We start from the raw sequence: 18,004 nt of genomic DNA, 5'->3' as shown, positions 1-18,004 counted from the left end.
GGCACCTTTCCCTTTCACCTTATGCAGTGAAAATCTTGAGTTGCTGAAACTAGGTTGGTAAAACCGAATCGAGCTCTTTAGTTAGTAAGTATAGGTATCCAAATTCATTTTTAAGTAGACCAGTTAGGGGCGGATACAGAGGCAGGGCCATTGGGCACTGGTCAAAGGTGAAATCTGGCCCCTGAAGGCCCCCTGTCCTGTCAATAAGAAAAAACAGTCCCTTACTAACAAAACTAACAATTACATTTGTTAATAATTTTTATTTTCATTTTTAAGTACACAATGGAATATGGATAAAAGATGTACGACTCAAACCTGAAGGAATGACTTGGATGTGAACCGTAGTCAGGAATTGTGAATGAATGTGGAACATATAAATGGCCATTTTGTGTAAATGATGGGACCTTTATGGCCCCCGATTAAGACAAATTTGATATCCGCCACTGAGCCCAGTTGAACAGAAAACACTACCTCCCAACTTTAGTCTGACTTTGAGTTAAGCCGCAAGAAATGTAAAAAGAATCACAAACTCCTTGAAAGTACTATCCTATGTAATGGTGCTATAACTTCTTCTGTTGATGATGAATGAATACGTCTCTGTAATTTACACTCTATTAATTAACATGTTATATCATTGAATGCCTACAAGTGGTTGTTTATGAAACCAGGACATTGAGAACAGGGACAGGGTCGTCTAGGTGTAATTATCATTCCTTTTACTTTTCTTTACTTTTCTATACCTGCTGAATAGGATTTGGGGATTTCCACTTGACTTTGTACAACCTTAAGTACCGAGTGGACAATAAACTACTCAAGTAAATTCTGAACATACCAAGATTATACATTTTCATCATTATTTCCCCCCCTGATGAAAAACGTTAGGTAAGACTAGTCACCACTCAGCAGTAAGTTGTTGTGTCCAACTGTGCTCACAGAGAGCCTCCCCTGAATGACTCAGCCTTGTTGCTTGTGTGTGTTTATGTGCAGGTCTGAGGGGACATGAGTTTGTGGGTTTGAATACTCATTTGGCTATGTATGGAGTGAGCATTTTTTTTCCCTCTCTGGAAGGTTGATTGAAGGGAAAGTGGACGATAGGGGGGCAGCTCACTAAACAAGATGGTCTTCAATATCTTCCAAACGTGTAGCATCACTGCAAAATGGCCTGGGAACACTGACCTGGATATTTAGGTGCAGTGAGTTTATGCCAAGCCTTACCAGCCCTCCATGAGTGTGTGTGTTTCAGTTTTTGTGTATCCATCTCTTTCCTCTCCATCTTGTAGCTACTTTCCAGAACATAATTAGGGCCATTGAGGGACACTATTGACTCAGAACACAACAGACCCTGCTTACTAATGAGACCACAGGACTAAAGATTTCCAACACAAAAGGGGCCGTTTTCTTTTTCCAGAAATCTTTTCATTAATTACATTTTGTCTTTGTCTCTTTTCAGCCCCAAAGACCTGCAGCCCAAAGCAATTTGTGTGTAAAGACGGGGTGACATGCATCTCGAAGGGATGGCGATGCGATCGGGAGAAAGACTGCCCCGACGGCTCTGATGAGGAGCCTGATGTCTGTAAGTCTCCCTGAGTTGAGATGCTCCAGTGTATTGTATCCAGATGCTGACTGTTTGTACGATTCTGCTACATCTGCCTCCACAACAGAATGACATTTGGTCTCCATTCAGGGTAGATAAGTGAAGCCTGGAGAGAAAGGCTAGTCAGTTTATGTGGATTTGAATGTCTGGATTTGCACATCATATAATCTAAAGCAGAGCCAGACCGTTATATTACCCTAGGTTGATAAATGCCCATATGTAAACTTTTATTATACAGAACAAACAATGCAGAAAAGATATGCATTAACATTTACCTCGAGCCACATCTAGCCCAACGTTACAATAATAAAAAAATAATATAACGATATGAAAAATATCTATATAGTATTAAAATATCAACTGTAATGAGTAGTTAGAGCTGCAGACCATTGCCTATATATTACATGTAATATATATTTTTATTTTATAGGTTGAATTTATGGTTGAACTGTAAAATATCAATATCGATCATATAATATATTATATTATATATAAATATATATAATATAATATAATCGGTATCAACCCCCCAGAAATCTGTCAGGCTCTAATGTAAAGCATCCCCAGAAGGGTGTTTTTTTTTCACATCACGATTTAGATTCATTCAAGTCTGTGAATTTAGAGGAAACAAGCTCGTGCTGCTTCTCTGATTCTGATATTATACAGGAAGTGTTAAAGGCAGATTAGGATGTGAAACTATTGTATACATTTAAACACTAGCCTTTGATTATATTCATCACAATAAATGCAAACTCTAGCTAGTAACAGCTTCTGTTAATCTGCAGAAAATATTCTATATATCAATGTCTGATGTATATAGATTGATTTGACTTGAACAATATTCAACTGGTACAGATCTTCGAAACTGCCTCAGGGATCAGACACCTACTGTGGTTTCACTTTTTTTTAGCAATCTCAAGGGTATGCTAATAAGTTAGCTTAGCGTTTGATCCCTGCAAGCAGTTCCCTGAAAGCAGTCTTCGACTAACAGACTGAGACTGATGGGCTATTAGATTTATTTGGCTAACCACAGCCGTGCCGGAGACAACAACGGGATGTTCTATCTGGGAGCGAGAGGGGTCATTTGGCTTCGAACTGTGCTGTCATGCCCAATTAGGAGATTTACAAAGTTTGTCTTTCTTTGATAGATGTGATTTGCTTGTGCATTCAGAGACACTGAGGATGCAGTCGCGAGACAGAACCAATCCGAAAGTAGAACTGAACAAAACAAACAAGAAGACAGCTGTCGTGGTTTTAAAGTCCTCATTAGAGTTAAGATGCTTTCAGGCTGAATCCCTCGGAAGTGAATAAGGCAGCAGTGTGTGTTTGGTCGCCCTCGTAGACTGAAACACCTGTAGTTTCCTCAGAGGGCAGGGGGCTCGGGTGGTTGAGTGGGGGGGGGGGGGGGGGGGGGGGAGAGTGGGGGGCACAGTGTGTGTGTATGAGACCAGTGCTATAGCTGCAGTCTAGACATAGAGACTGTATGAGTGCAGGTCTGGAAGCCATTAGAGACTCGCCCCAGAGCAATGGAGAAACCTGCTGTTTTTCACAACCTGCTCTTTCCCCTCTTCTCATCTGCGGGACGGCCTCCTTCCGTGTCTGTATCTGGAACGGAAACAACGTGCCCCCATCCCCTGCGTCACGCGACTCCCTCTAGCTTGTGCCATATGCTTAAAAAAAATTAAAAAAGGTTATGAGACCTGTGCTCTGGAAGGCCCCGACTTCACACAGGGTCAACACACAAAACCAGAGAAGTGAGTCAGAGAGACAAACAAATACCCATTTTATCTTAGCCTTCCTAGGATTACTTGTTTTTGTAGAAGATAAGACTGTGTTACTGAGAAATGATACCAAGTTAATTACAAGGTTTGGAGTAAACACTCTTATCTAGGAATTGAGAGCATATGACCTGTGTGCAGGCACAGTGCAAGAGGTTAGATATTCTGTAATGTAGGGGTGGGAATTGGCAAAAATGTGACTATTCATTAGTTTTGCGATATATGGGCCAAGATTCAATATTACTAGGATTCTTAACAAATTGCGATACAGCAAGCATTGCGATTCATGTCCCCCATATTATTCAAAGCCATTACAAAATATGAGGAAAATAAGACTGCTCAACTCACTTCAAATATCACATTTAATTCTGTGAACAACATTGTCTACACATTAACTGAAGTGCAAAAACTAAGAAAGGGTATTGCAAAAACTTTGTCCTTGAACATTACAGTAACATAAAGCAGACATAATAGAGTAACATAAGCCTGAGAATAATCATATAAATAAGAGTAACTTAGAGCTTCAATCAAATTGATGAAAAACAAACAATAATGTGTACTGCTAGAGTCCAGTCCAGTTGGCTGCAAGGTCATGAACCAAAATGTTAAATTCATTTGGGAATATTGGCATTCTTGTTCAGAAAAAAGGAGTTGGTCAACATGCTCAGATGTTAAAGTGCTCCTCTGGGCCGTTACTGTACCTCCTGCAGTGAAGGACACGCTTTCAGCAGACACACTAGTGCCTGGAATGCTCAGGTATCTTTTAAACTCTGAAACTCTCCTCGTCATGCTTTGCCAGCAAGGGGTTGTTACATATATAATTAAGTATTGCAACAATTGTAAATAAAGTATTCAATATATATATATATATATATATTGCGATACTTTGTGCTACTGTATCGATATAATTGCGTGCGCAAAATATCGCGATACTTAACAGAATCAAATTCCCCCCTCCACTACTGTAATGGGGGGTTTCAATTAGAACTGTAAGTTACAATTTGAGAGTTGTGCATCACTTAAATTGATGTTTTAGATAATCTGTTATTTTTTGTAAATAAATCTTGTGAATCAATCAACAACTATCACCTGAGTAGCCTAAACCCGATGATGCTTATTCCTCTTTTACATTACATTACATTAAAACAATTAAATTAAACTTTGCCACAAACCTCTATGCAATTGTTGTAACCCCTCAAAACTTAAGTCTCTAATTGCTGGTGTTTTTGCTAGCTCTGGCTAACGCTACGCTACCGTAAATTATTGATTCTTCGCCCTGTAAAAACAGCCCTCGCTAGTGACAGTACAGCACAACTGCTGATTTGCAGTGGTGAAGAAGTGATTTCTTTAAAGATGTTGTATTAGACCATTACATATATTTGCATACTCACCAATGCCCTACCAGGCATTTCCAGCAGTTTTGGAGGAATTTCTGATGCTGGTATTAGAACATTTCTTGATGGAACTGTAGTTTATTTTCAGTTTGTCCAAAATACTGAGATACTACTGCAGTAAATAGTTACTCCTGCACCAAATCTCCTGTTTGATGTAGATTTTTGTTTTACTCCTACAACAGTGCACAGGTTTTGCTGGCATCCCGGTTGAGACTCTAGGGGGAATCAATTCCAAACTCTGTCTCAAAAGTATCCACGTGTTTCCTTTTGCTCTCTACTGGACATTGTCCAATGGAAACAAAATGCCATTTGATTAACAGCTTAGCACAATTGTGATGTTTATTGCAGAATCTCAGCTAAGCTCAATGTGCTTGAATTTTTGGATCTCATCATATGGATGTGATATTCTGAAAAACTGGAAATCAACTTTTCTGAGCTGTAACAAAGTCACGAGAATGGAAAAGTAAAATACAAACTTATTTTACAAACTGTATGTGCACCACCCATATAATGAGTTATACTCATAGATTGATTGTTGTGATAAAAGCGCTTTGGCGGATGCTTCTAGTTGAAAGATGCATAAGAGAGGTTTATTTATTCACTCATGTGGATGGGGATTCACAGTGGCCTTTGTTGGGGGGTTGGCTATTGCCAGTGAAGTCAGCCACTGTCCAGTGCAGCTGCTGTGTAACCCCCACAATGCTGTTCTTTGTACCCTGGCGTGCTGGGCCACACTGGCATAGAGGGATGCTGAAAAAGTAAAACAAAAACAATGGTTGTGCGGGCATATGCCTTTCATGTAGGGCTTTGATGTGCATTTTTAATCAATGAACATTTGAAAGCCATGCTATCAGGGTATATGCCTGGTACTTAACTGTCACAGAGTGTGCAGGCTCATCTCTCTGAGCTTTAGACTTTATTAAGGTCCTAAAATATTCCCACGTCTAGTGAGTGTGCCCTGGAAACACAGGAAGTGTGTAACACAACAATGATGTCCCCTACCCTGTAATAAAGGCAGCTTTACAGACAGTTCCCACCTAGGCTGCAATTAGCTCTTTAGGAGATGAAGCACTTTTGTAACAGCCACTTTCAGAGTGGAAAACATAATCTTTCATGATGTAATTGGCATCTCACTGACTCCTGTCGATAAAATGAAAGACTGCTTCCAAAGGAAAATAAAATCTGCTTTATTAAACCCACAGCTGTTGTAATGAGCCCAGAGGGAGTTTATTGTTATTGGTGCACATTAGATCAGTAGTTTCATTTACCAGATATTTGACCCAAACTAGTGGTTATACAGAGCAGATATGGAAGAGGATGTTTCTGATCCTGCTTCCTAAAAGCAGCCACCACCCAGTTTAACTAACCATCAACATGTCAGGGAAAACTACCTTTGCTAAGCATAAAAGAAGCATCTTGTTCCTGCAGGAAGCTGCAGCAGGTGTGAGTGTGCACACACAGAGATGTCAGACTGATGTCTCCCCTCAGATGACACAATAGTGTTCCACCTTTTAAGAACAAAGTGGTATTCCACAGCAGTCTCTAAGACACAGGTATAAAGACAAATATCAATCTGAGCATTACATACAACACCAACAGCTGTTTAGTGCTTTGAAACTTGTCAGTTCATACACATGGATGCCATCTATTTTGGCAGTAAAGTGGTCACAGAATATGCAGTAAAGGTTATGCTTTCCATTGTATGGTTATTGAATTTTATTTAATTAAAAGAAATGAAACCAGAATACTTGAAAACATTTGAAAACCTTAAACTCAGATTATATTATTATGCAGATACAGCTGTAACACAACTCTGATATAGCTTATAAAATAGGTATGGCTAACACATAAACCAACAGCTCTAATAAACACATGCTCTGTATACATTCAATGTATATAGATAGATAGATAGATAGATAGATAGAACAATGAAAAAACCTTCAAGGAGCTCTTCAGCACTGGTCAGCATAAAATATGCAATAAATAAAATGGCCAACTAGACTGTCTGCAATATATGCATGCTGTACCGGCTCCATTTATATATTTAATGCATATGGGCTATTTATATATTTAATGTATATGCTCTTTTTATACATTTATTTTATATATAAAGGCTCTATTTATATATTTAATGTACATGCTCTATTTAAGGCTGTGGTGAGCCAGATGGCGTCCTTCAGTTGGCTGTTTCTGTTTGGATGAGGATTTGAGGCTGGGGCAGACGAGAGGGTAACGCTGGCCTCTGAAGCAGGACAGCAGAGCCCAGTCTGTAAACAGACAAGAAAAGTGTGTCAGGGGTTTAAATTAAAAAAAAGTTATTATGTAATCTCAGCAGTGCTCCCCACGGGGAGTGGGGGCGGGGGGGGGGGGGGAGCAGGCCAGAGGCCCCCGTAGGGGAGACTGTAGGAGCAGGCCTGGGACAAGAGGAGAGACTGAGTGGTGTATATATTGCAAGAGGATGAGGGTGTATGAAAATTGAAGCTACACAGCCCCCACCCTGCACCTCGGGTACAGGCGCACAGATGTTGAACACCTGTCTTCGCCTCTCGGCCCGTTTCTCTCTCTCTCTCTCTTTACGATAAACCACCTGGTGTGAGATTAGTAGCAGAAATAACGTGACTGCATCCTGAATGTGCGAGTGCATTAGTGAAGACACAGCTTGTCTCCTGTGTCGGTTGTTTAACTTTGGTCTCCTTATAACGACGATCGCGCTCATCCTGCTCCGCGACCCCCCTTGGGCCTTTCCTGTCGTCTGCGGAGCTATTTTTCTGTGCGATAATTAGTTATCTGTCCTTTGAATTACTTTTCTAATGCTCGACATAACAAATAGAAATTACTGTCTGGTGAGGGTCTGGGTGCTTAATTTGTGATGATTAAAGTTACCCTCTGGCTTTCTGGATAAGACGTCTCAGCCAAAACAGACTACATTAAGTGCCTTTCACATATTAAGTCATTCTATGGCAGCTGTACGGCTCCTTCTCTCTTCTTCTAAAAAATACCCTGCACAGTTCTTATAGTTTTAGGCTCAGCCCATTGTGAGGAAATAATGGGCGAATGAAACAAATAATTAGATTCTCAGAAATAATCAACACTTAAAAGCCTTTTTTCACGAGGTAATAAGTGTGTTTTTCTTCTTTCCTCTGTGTGTTCCATAGACAATGCAGAGACGGTGCGTGTGTGTGTGTGTGTGTGTGTGTGTGTGTGTGTTTGTGCTTGTGCTTTCCATGTGTGTAAGAGAGTTGTGCACTTACAACCGTTGTCATCTGTCCTTTTATGCACAAGCTTAAGGAAGCAGGTGTGTGCGGGATGATTGGCTTAAACGTCTTGATATTTCACCACTGATTTCATTTGTTTCATCCGTTTTCATTTCCTCTTTTTTAACCGATAACTGATATAAAGCTGACATAAATCCCAGATATATGACTCTTTCAATTTACTTTGCTGATAGGAGTGTTTGCCTTGAGGTTTCTCTGCCCAGAGGAGCCGTAATGCTGCTGTGTTTGGAGAAGGCTCAGTTTGTTGTGCTTTCGAGAGCTGGATTTAGCCTTCCTGCTTTGCTTGTCACCCTGCCAGCCACCCCAGAAGCCCCCCCAGGAAGGAATGAAAATGTGGTGTTGATATCTTGGAAGGAAAAGGGTTAGCAGAGAGCCAACAGACCAAAGATCCAACAGTCAAGTGCAGAGTGCAGAGAGGACAGATAGTCTGCAACCGGGGTTAAAGCCAGACATGGTCACAATAAACTGCACTTATCTGTCGGCTGGAAGATGTGGCCAAAAATTACAAGTCGATTTCAATTAGTTTTCCATTTTGAATATATTGATATATAGTGGGCTCATGCTATGTTGTTATTTTTATGAGACTGAATTGGCTTGCTACTATCCATCATGTTCACCTGGTTAAATTTGATCCAGTCCCTGTGGTGTGCACAGTTTACCTGAATCAAATGTCTCACTTACGTGTGTGCGGGCGAGGGAGGTTATGGATCACTCCCGCATCTCAGAAGAACTTTCCATCGTCTTTCACCAGCAGGCCCGTGCTACACGTAAAATGTATGCCTAATCATGACTTTATTTCATGGCAGAAAACAAGATAGGAAACTCTTCTTTAAGTCTGACCATCTACATTGAATTTATATGATAAAGCTACACAAGATTCATTGAAAACACATCAAGTTAGCCTTTTAGGCAAAAAAGGTTTGCGATGGAGGATTCTGGGCTTTAGAGTCGTGTCTCGACTGGAGGTGTGTTGGGTCGTCAGCTGCTGCTGCGCTGGTCGCCCCCCCCCCCCCGTGTGGAGTGTCTCACTCTACACCTAGCGCCACACCTCAACCCAAGAATGAGGAAATAAATAAACCTCCCAATGGGTCACGGCAGACCATTGATGCAAATCACATTATACATTGTGAAAATTATTGATGTTATTTTATAGCTCATGGCCCTTATTTATGTGGTGGTACATTTATACTGAGATGTGATATCCTGGACAAAAGGAAACTCAGGTAGCTGAGAACAAACCAGACCTGGCGTCGGTGAGGCACCCACAGATGCAGTTGGAGTGGCGGGGTAATGTGTTGTTTTCCCCCTGCAGGTTGAAGTGTTCATAGGAGAGCTGTCAGGAATAAACAGTGTGGTGCAGGCGCTGTTATCCGCGGCATTCTGCTGTTAGCCGTGGCTGCGCCGGCTTCCTGCGAGCTTTTTTGACAAGTCCGTGTTGATTTAGCAGCATCAAAAACACAAACTGGAAAGATTAGGCACTCTGTCCACCTTCAGCCGGAATGAAGCTCTGGTGCTGTTGTGTTGCCTCGTGTTTTCAGAGCCGTGTCCTAGTTGTTTTGGACTTTTCTTGCTTTGGCAGGGCAGACGAGGGGGGGGGGGGCTGCTGGGTCAGGGTTTGGGTGCTCCGTCCAAGAATGTATCATGCGGGCCAAGAGCATCGGAGAAAGGGCCCAGCCAATCTGCGAGGACATGGTCATCAGCGGTCAGAGGAACCCAACATTAGTTTGTCATTATGAGCAGCTGGCGATAAAGTAGTGCAACGGTTATTATTCATGAGGCGTATTTATGGATCAACATTTTCAATTATTCATCTTTCCCTGGATGGTTGATGTGTGTGAGAAGTATCTGGTTGATTCTGGTGATCTAATAATTGTCAGGAGAATGAGCTGCGACTATTGTTTCATATGTCAAAGCTTCTGTGGTATTGGAAATGAAGCTGGAGGCAGTGTGCAGCCTCGACAGTTGCCCTCATTCTGGCTCACATAAAGTCCCTTTCATGTTTTTGCTCAAGTACTGGCAGCATGTTGTTATTTGTTTGTGTGTTTGCTATTGGTTGAAGAAGCATTGTGCTGACCAGCATATGGAGGGGAAAGCACGAACTAGTGAATGGAAAATCCCCACATCCCGAACCAGCTCTGGGCTCAGCCTGATCCAAACCCAGATTCTGACTCTTTCTCCCTCAGCTGGCCTGGGCCTCTTTCTACTACAGGAGAGGAAACACAGATGAAAAGACAGTTTCCACGATGAATAATTCTGCAAAAATGTTGCTTATGAAACAAAAGGCCCAAGATTACGAAAAGTATTGAGAAATCTGACAGCGGATAAATAGACCAAGGGAGAGTGTGGCTTGAAATATTAATCCTGGAACGGCACATAATGAGAACGTGCCAGCCTCCCCCTTTCATCATTGTGCCCCCGTGGTCCTCACCCTGCCACAGCTCTCCCTCCATGTGGCCGTGCCACACTTCAGATCAGGCATTTGCATGTGACGCTTCTTACAGCACTGCGGCTCAGTCCGCTTTATAGGGGGACACAGCCGATTTGTGTGATCTAAACAATGGCATTAGTTATCTTGCCCCGGCACCCCCCTCTTCCCTTGCTACTTTGGACCGTGAGGTAGTCTGCATGTGATCCGCCTCTGTGTGAAAGGCTCCACTCGTGCAAGGTGTCTGAAATCCAGTGTGCTGCAATCTTGTTTTGATAGATCCTCGACGAAGAAAGGCTTTGTTTGGGTTCACCGGTGACTTGGACTAAATAAACCTATTCATCTGTGCTCAAATAGCCTGTTACACTTGCTCTAAGATATTTTTTTGCTTGAACTATCTCCTTCGCTCCAACTTTAGCTCTTCTCCTCATGCTCACACAGCTTCTCGAATTTATTTTCACTTCTTTTAAAGTCCTTTTCAGGTGGTCACTTTAACTGGGTTGTTGCCCTCCAATTTTTCTTAAATCCCACCTGGCTACTGTTGGAAGCGAATCCCCCCACAACGAGGACAAGACAATTTAATTTGCCAACACTAAACCTGGCATTCTAATGGTTAGGGAATTTTGACGGACTTGTTGCTCAAAAAAATGTAAGTGCGGAGGAAAAATTCCAAGAGCAGAGGAGGAATCTTAAAGCACGTTTTACGCAAGCACAGAGGGAGAGCGAGCTGAATCCCCAAGCAACAAAATATGCCACTGCTCATTTTGAGCACAAGCAGAGCAAATCTAAGCACAAGCTGGGACTATTTGAGTGCGAGCACAGGGTTTTCTGTTAAACCATGACAATATCTGTATGTGAAATCAATAAGTCCTGCACTCAAACTGAAACCATGCTCTTGAATTAAGATAGGAAAAAACAAAACATAACTAAATTTATTAAATGTTATAACCAAAGTAAGGTTGAAGTCGTACTTTGTTCATCTTAAGGCAAATTGTTGAGTCACACAGACCTATGGAAGAAGGGAAATCTATCCTGATACCTGCTGACGTCTCTGTGACGCCTGTAGCAGAGAAATTATACCTTGGAACAACCTCAGGTTCTCCGTAGGAAAAGAACAGTCACATCTCCAGCGTCAGTTGTCGGCCGCTGGCGCAGTCACGAGGATAGCTTGCATGGGTCGATGACGGAGACAACTAACAGCGTAGAGGAAATAGCAACTTCTCAAACAGTTAACCCAGCTCCCTCACAGTGGAGGAATGTGGAATAAAGGAACCTGTTTAATTCACATTAGTGATGCCTTTTTCCACTGTGGATTGGCTGCCAACTCGCACAAGAATGAAGCCTTGTGGGGCTCTGTCCACTTCCTGTCGACGAGGTGTCCCTCTTGGTCTTCTATGTCTCTCTCTCTCGCTCTCCCTCTCTTAGTCTTTTACAGTTTTCATTATCCACATCTTGCCCTCACTCTTACACAATTACCGTAAATGGGTCAACAGATGTTGGAGGAAAATGCTGGGAAGAGATAAAGAAGGAGAGGCAGTGAGTAGGAGTTGGGGCAAGCAACAGTTTGACTTTCCACAGGAAGGCAGAATAAGTGGCAGAGCGATCGGTTTCAAATGAAGTTCATGCGTCAAACAAAAACAAAAAGAGAGAGAGAAGACGAAAACGGTTTGCATTATGCTGCATCTTGTTTATATTAATTTCCAGCTCATGAAAAGAAGAAGACAACCACTGGTTTTAAGTTCTTTTTCCTTTGTGCCATTCCATCGTCTGCTGTTAATCAAACGCTCGCAACAAATATTGAATGTTTCATGATAAATTCTGGTTAATAACTCAATTCGCTCATTAAAAGAAGTCCCTGTGGTTAACGTCTTCTGAATTGTTGTGTCCCCTTTCGTAGTTGGAAATTGCAGCACAGGGTTGTGGGCAACACATAGACTGTTTGGAAAAAACTTGTGCTCAGTCATTAGTCCTTTTTTTGTTGTGGATGAAAATGCAGTCAGAGTCACAAGGCAGCAAACTTCATCCAAGAAAAAGAGTTCAGTTTTAATGTTGTGAAAGAGAAAAGCCCTGTTTGCTTGTATAAAGACTTAAGCTGTGTAATCACTGATAGACGTAGTGGCACTGATAGACGTAGTGGCAGCTTATATTATATCTTATATATTGTATTATGTCTTATATTTCTTTTACATCAAAATTAATATGTATTCTAGTTTTTTTTTTAATCAGAATTCTTTTATGTGTATGTTTAAACCTGCTTAAAAGGCGATTGACTCTTTTCCCACCACCTGCACAGGAGTTAAGTCTTCCTGTTCTGTTTCTTCAAGTGAGTCATGTTCATCATCATGAACATGCTGGAAACTGAGAACCTGCCTCACATCGCCGTCTTCCCAGTGTGAAGGAAAAGAACCCTGTGCACAAACATTCCTGGCTACGCTGCAACGCTTGGAAGTTCAATGCGACTCATAACGTTGCGCCGGAAAAAACAAATTAAAAAAGAAAAAGATATTAAGATGTTCACCCGGGTGTCTTGTTTTAATTAATTGCCAATTGGAGCCGGAGCCATGTCTACTGCAGAGTCATTGGACCCGGGAGATAATGCAGATCATATTCCCATTGCAGAAAAAAGCAGAACGTTAATGGGTTTTGGACAAGTGGCAAATGGGCTACAGAGGAGCTGTAGTTTTAGGCCAAAGTCATATCGGTCCAAGATGAATATGTTTTCTGTCTCAGCATCCCAAAGTCCTCTTTTAGCACACACTACTTCACCAGGCCTGTAGCCACTAAACTGGCGTGCTCATTGTTGGTGTTGTGGCTCTGGGATGGTTGTGTGTGTATGCTGTGGATGTAGTGAAGGTAGTCATTTGGCAAGGCCCAGCTTGGATAATGATGTGTTTGTAGTTCCTGCTAGTTTTCCCTCGTGGCCGCCTCATGCTGCCACAATGGTTCTTTGGATTTCTGCCGTGCGGTTTCGCCTGTTAAGTTGGCAAGAGGAAAAGAATAATGTAAAATCCATGATGGATGAGAGGGGAAAGGCAGACGCATTGGGAAACAAGGAAAAGGAACAAAATAGCGAGCGTTGTGCTGATTTTTTTTATTTTATTTGTTGAATCTAAACAATCTGTGATACCTGGAGGTGTATTTGTCCTTGTCATGGTCGTGCAGAAACAAAACAAACTGGTTTGGCAGCAACACAAGAACAGTTTCCACAACTTATAAAACTACAGAAAGTTTTCTGCTGTCACAACATTACGACAGGCAGGCCTGATTAATTAGCACAAAGTGAACGTTCGATGTGATTGATCAGTCACTGCACTGAGTCACACAGATCCTGATGTACACTGTCTCATTATCAATGTTGTCACTCCGTGATGGTCTAAACAATTCCCTCATTAAGTAAATGGATTCTGTGTGGGATTAGAGTGCAAAAGGGTTTGTGTTATACTTCGTAAAAGTGCAATAAGTTGGTTCAAACAAGGCTGTAGGACATCTAGACAGAACTTTATGGTGTCACAGACAGTGAACCACATCATTTTATCTCTGGGCACTAGAATTAAACACGACAATATAAAGAAGTGTGAAGGGGCTGGAGCTTTTTAAACGTTTGTTAAGAGTTCAAATTGGGCTTTCGACGGTTTGGTGAGAAGGATGAGTAGAGAGTTTAAGCAGTAAACTTGGAAACAACAGCCTTGGTAGTGATAAAGATTTTAGTTCTGTTTGAAAGCTGGTGGAGATATCTCCACCTTTGTGCGTTCTCTTGTTCATTTCACTGCAGCTGGAGGTAAAGTAACTACAAACCAGTGCTTAGAACAGGAGAGAGAAGGATAGACCCAGTCTCTGCTGATCAGGAAAGGCTTTACTATCTGGACCATCTTGTTGCCATGTGGAAGACCTCGTTGCTGTGCCACTGTAATTATCTCCACCATGGAAGTTTTGATTGCTGTTGTTTGTCAGCATGATTACTGAACCAATTTCCATGAAATGTTTTGGGAAACTGATTAAAATGTCGGGGTGGATGAGCAGATTTGGGAATAGTTTTCACTGTCTTTAAAAAATAACGAGATAGGGCATAAGTGTGGGCTCCCGGATCTGTAAGCAGGGGTCCAGAAGATCTCTGGTTTCTGTTCTGATTTAGTATGACCAATCATGATTGGGCAGGCTTTGGTTTCCTGCAGGTAAACAGTCTGTGGGAAAAGCAAAAGAGATGGAACACATCGACAGAAAGGAATCCAGGATCAGCTTTTGAATGAATCTTCATTCAGATGCAGATAGTTGTAACAGAGATTAGCCAAAATGTCATCTGGACCAAAAACACCCACAGGAAGTAGCGCTGTTTATGTTTTGTTTTGAGAAACGTTCAACTCGTGTGATAGAATAAACTAGTCGGACTGAGTCTTGGCCAGGATCTGCTGTCTACATCTGAAGTCCCAAAATACTGCCCGCTGCCCCTAATTCATCATCAGAGGATTGCCAATGGGCTCTGAGATTTCTTGTGTGATAATGTTTAATGATTCTGTCAGTTTGGATGCCTCACTATGTTGGCCCAATATTCTAAATCATATTCTCCAGTATTAAGGATTTTCAAGTCAGGCTTCATCTCTGGTGTTTTTATTGAAATCCTATCCAGAGTGTTTACAGCTGTAGGTCAATCTCTGTCTTGTATCTGGGTGTCGTGACGAGACCCACCACAGCAGTACCACCCACTGACATGCAATCACTTGGTGAGATAGTAGAAAATCATTTCTGTGTTGTTGCAATCTGGTAAATGTGTCGTGAGCCACACACACCGGCCGCCCGGTCGTCAGAAGGTCTGTCATCCACTGGTAGAATGGAAGGGCAGTATTTTACTAAGATTGATTTTAAAGTGTTTCTGCTTTACTGAGCAGTTTATACTTGGGGCAGAATAGATGAAAGAGACAAATCGAGAAGGCAGATAACAAACAGCCGAGGCTAAAATCAATCTTTAAAAAAAAACGCACAGATACATGGTACTGTAATATATGTGCCTCCATGGCTCCAAACCAATCTGCTTGCAACAGGGTGTTTGAGTGTCCCAGCTGGAGCTGTGCTCCCGGAGAAGGGTTTGCAGTGTTATCCATGTGGCAACGACATTGTGCTTGTGTCTCTACCTGCTGAGAGATGCTCCTGTTGCAAACACAAGCAGAAAGAATTGTTTTAGTAACTTAAGTCGACAGAGGGGCAGACAGACCTCTCTAAAACTCACTGGACATTTTTGGGAAGGCTTCCTTTATTTTGATATATATACACATTAAATAAACACCACATAATATTAATATATTTAACTAAAGAAGCACTACTTAGGTTGCATAATTGGCTTTATTGTAGAGCTGAAATTATTTATCAATGAATTGATTGGTTATGTTTATTGTAATTCATCCAAAAAGATTGATTGATTGATTGATTGATTTTGCAAATATTGTTCCCTGTTAGAACCGGAAAACATAGAAAATGACTCACAATGTTAAAGAATGTGAAAACAATCTGGATCCACACCAAAAGTTGAAGTGTTTTTTCCTGACCCATAACCCATCCTTCCACCAAGTTTCATGGAAGTCTGTGCAGTTGTGTTTGCGTAATCTTTCTTACAACAAACAAAGTTTTAGTGGGATCATCTGTTTACACTAAAAAGTTAATGTGAAGCTTTAAAAGAGGCAATAGTTTCCAGGAATTCCATAAATTTGGAATTGGCAAAACTTTGACAACATTGAATTGCACATCTGATATTAGTCATGTGAAGAAATGTTACAGAACAAAGAATTGAGAGAACTTGAAAACAGCACAACTTTAGGCTCTTAGTCATAAAATGAAACTCAACTTCCTACTTTGGTCGTTTCATTTTACCGTGTTTTGTATTTTTCCTTTCTCTCAGGTCCACACAGCACTGTGTCCCGGTGCCCTCCCAATGAATACCAGTGTGGAGGGACGGAGCTCTGCATCCACATGGCCAAACTGTGCAACGGTGTTCCCGACTGCACCGACGGCTGGGACGAGGGGCCTCACTGCCGAGGTACCACTGTCCCACACATCCATTCTCAGAGACTCTGTAAACATGAGTGTAAAAAGGGGTTAAAAATGATATCATTGTGCTTGTGCCTCCTGTGTGAATGTGAAAGGCGGAGGTCTTGGAATCCTTCTATTTTATAGTTCTCGCTCCTGAAATCGTCCCAGGAACATCATGTGATATTGACTTGTGCTCTTTGTTGAAACACGCTGTGTATGTGTTTTCCATCAAACCACAGTCTGTACGCTACATGGAGACACAACCAGCTGGAGGGTTGACACTAAGAATCTTTACAGTGTATATATAAAGCAGGACAGTCGTAAATTCCGTCCGTTAAATACACATTAAAATGAGAGAGTGTCATTTTCAAACCAGAAACCAGGAAGTAAATTATGATGACCCTGTTATAGCTGTTAATAGCTGTTATGATCCAGTCAGATGATCCAAACCACATCCCAAGAAAAAAAGAAAAAACCTTTATTGAGCAACAAAGCTAAATGTCTTCACTGGGTCTGGGTGGAGGTCTACAGGGAAATTCCTCTGTTTGCAAATTTAAGGTTCAGCGTTTCTGTATTAGAATTGTATATCTGGAGATTCAGAATTGAATCGACTGATAAACATTTTTTTAAGTTTGCTCATACATATATTTCAGTTAAAATATGTATCGGCTGATATATTAGTACTGAAAATGGTTACTCCTTAATATTGGCATTGGCATCTGCCCTTAAAAATCCATTTTACCCGGGCTCTATCCTGGGATACTCGTTTCACAGCTTGATTTTTTAATGATTTTAATTCTGCAGCTTGAAGCATGAGTTGTAAAATCTGATGATCACCTCTTTTTATCTTTGTAGGCACGTCTGTCAAAAGGTTAACAGACGAGCACAACTGACGATCAGACATCAAACGCGTCCGTCCAGCAGCTTTGTGTCTCAGATTAGACTAAATCCTGACACATGTCAGAGCAGCCGGCATCATTAGCACTACATCATTAATACATACCCTAGAGTGTATGCTACACATCGATGACCTTGATTTGTGTTAATAGTAGATTTTCTTTCTCATCTCCAACCTGCAAAGATACCAGCAGCTTAAGACATGGAGCCAAAACCAAAGATTTAATGATTAGTTATTCCACAACTCTGAATTTCTTTCTTTCTAAGAATCAGAGTACAAACCTTATCGTTTCTTGCTCTCCTGGGGTTCAACCTGTAATTCTTCTCCTCCACTGAGGTGGAGACCTGCTTTTTCCATCCTCTCCTCTACACTTTGGGTTTAAAGAGATGAGCTGGGATGAAATATTTATTAAAGAAACATGGAGAGAGGGATTGGAAAGCGCATCAAATTTTCATGCCCTTTCAGGCTGCCTGGACTTTGAGGTCAGAATGGACTTCTCTCTTTGTGCATGTGTGAGTGATCACCTCATATGGGACCTGAGCAGCTTTCTGGGGAAAAACATGCAACTCCCACAGAGGTGACCAGTTATTTTAAGGCTCGGACTTGGTTTTAGGGGTTAAGT

At 41.5% G+C, this 18,004-nt stretch overlaps 1 protein-coding gene across 1 annotated transcript in view; it reads left to right on the top strand.

Annotated features, from left to right (window-relative positions):
- LOC128462373 (low-density lipoprotein receptor-related protein 1-like) overlaps positions 1-18,004 on the top strand; it is a 92,240-nt gene that overhangs the window by 17,230 nt on the left and 57,006 nt on the right. Inside the window, 2 exon segments of the mRNA XM_053410649.1 lie at positions 1,451-1,573; positions 16,354-16,491. Of these exon segments, the coding sequence (XP_053266624.1) occupies positions 1,451-1,573; positions 16,354-16,491 (261 nt within the window).

This window comes from Pleuronectes platessa, chromosome 2 (assembly GCF_947347685.1).
Source record: "Pleuronectes platessa chromosome 2, fPlePla1.1, whole genome shotgun sequence".
Lineage (NCBI taxonomy): Eukaryota > Metazoa > Chordata > Actinopteri > Pleuronectiformes > Pleuronectidae > Pleuronectes > Pleuronectes platessa.
Note: the sequence above shows the minus strand (reverse complement) of the source record. Positions and strands in the feature narration are given on the sequence as shown.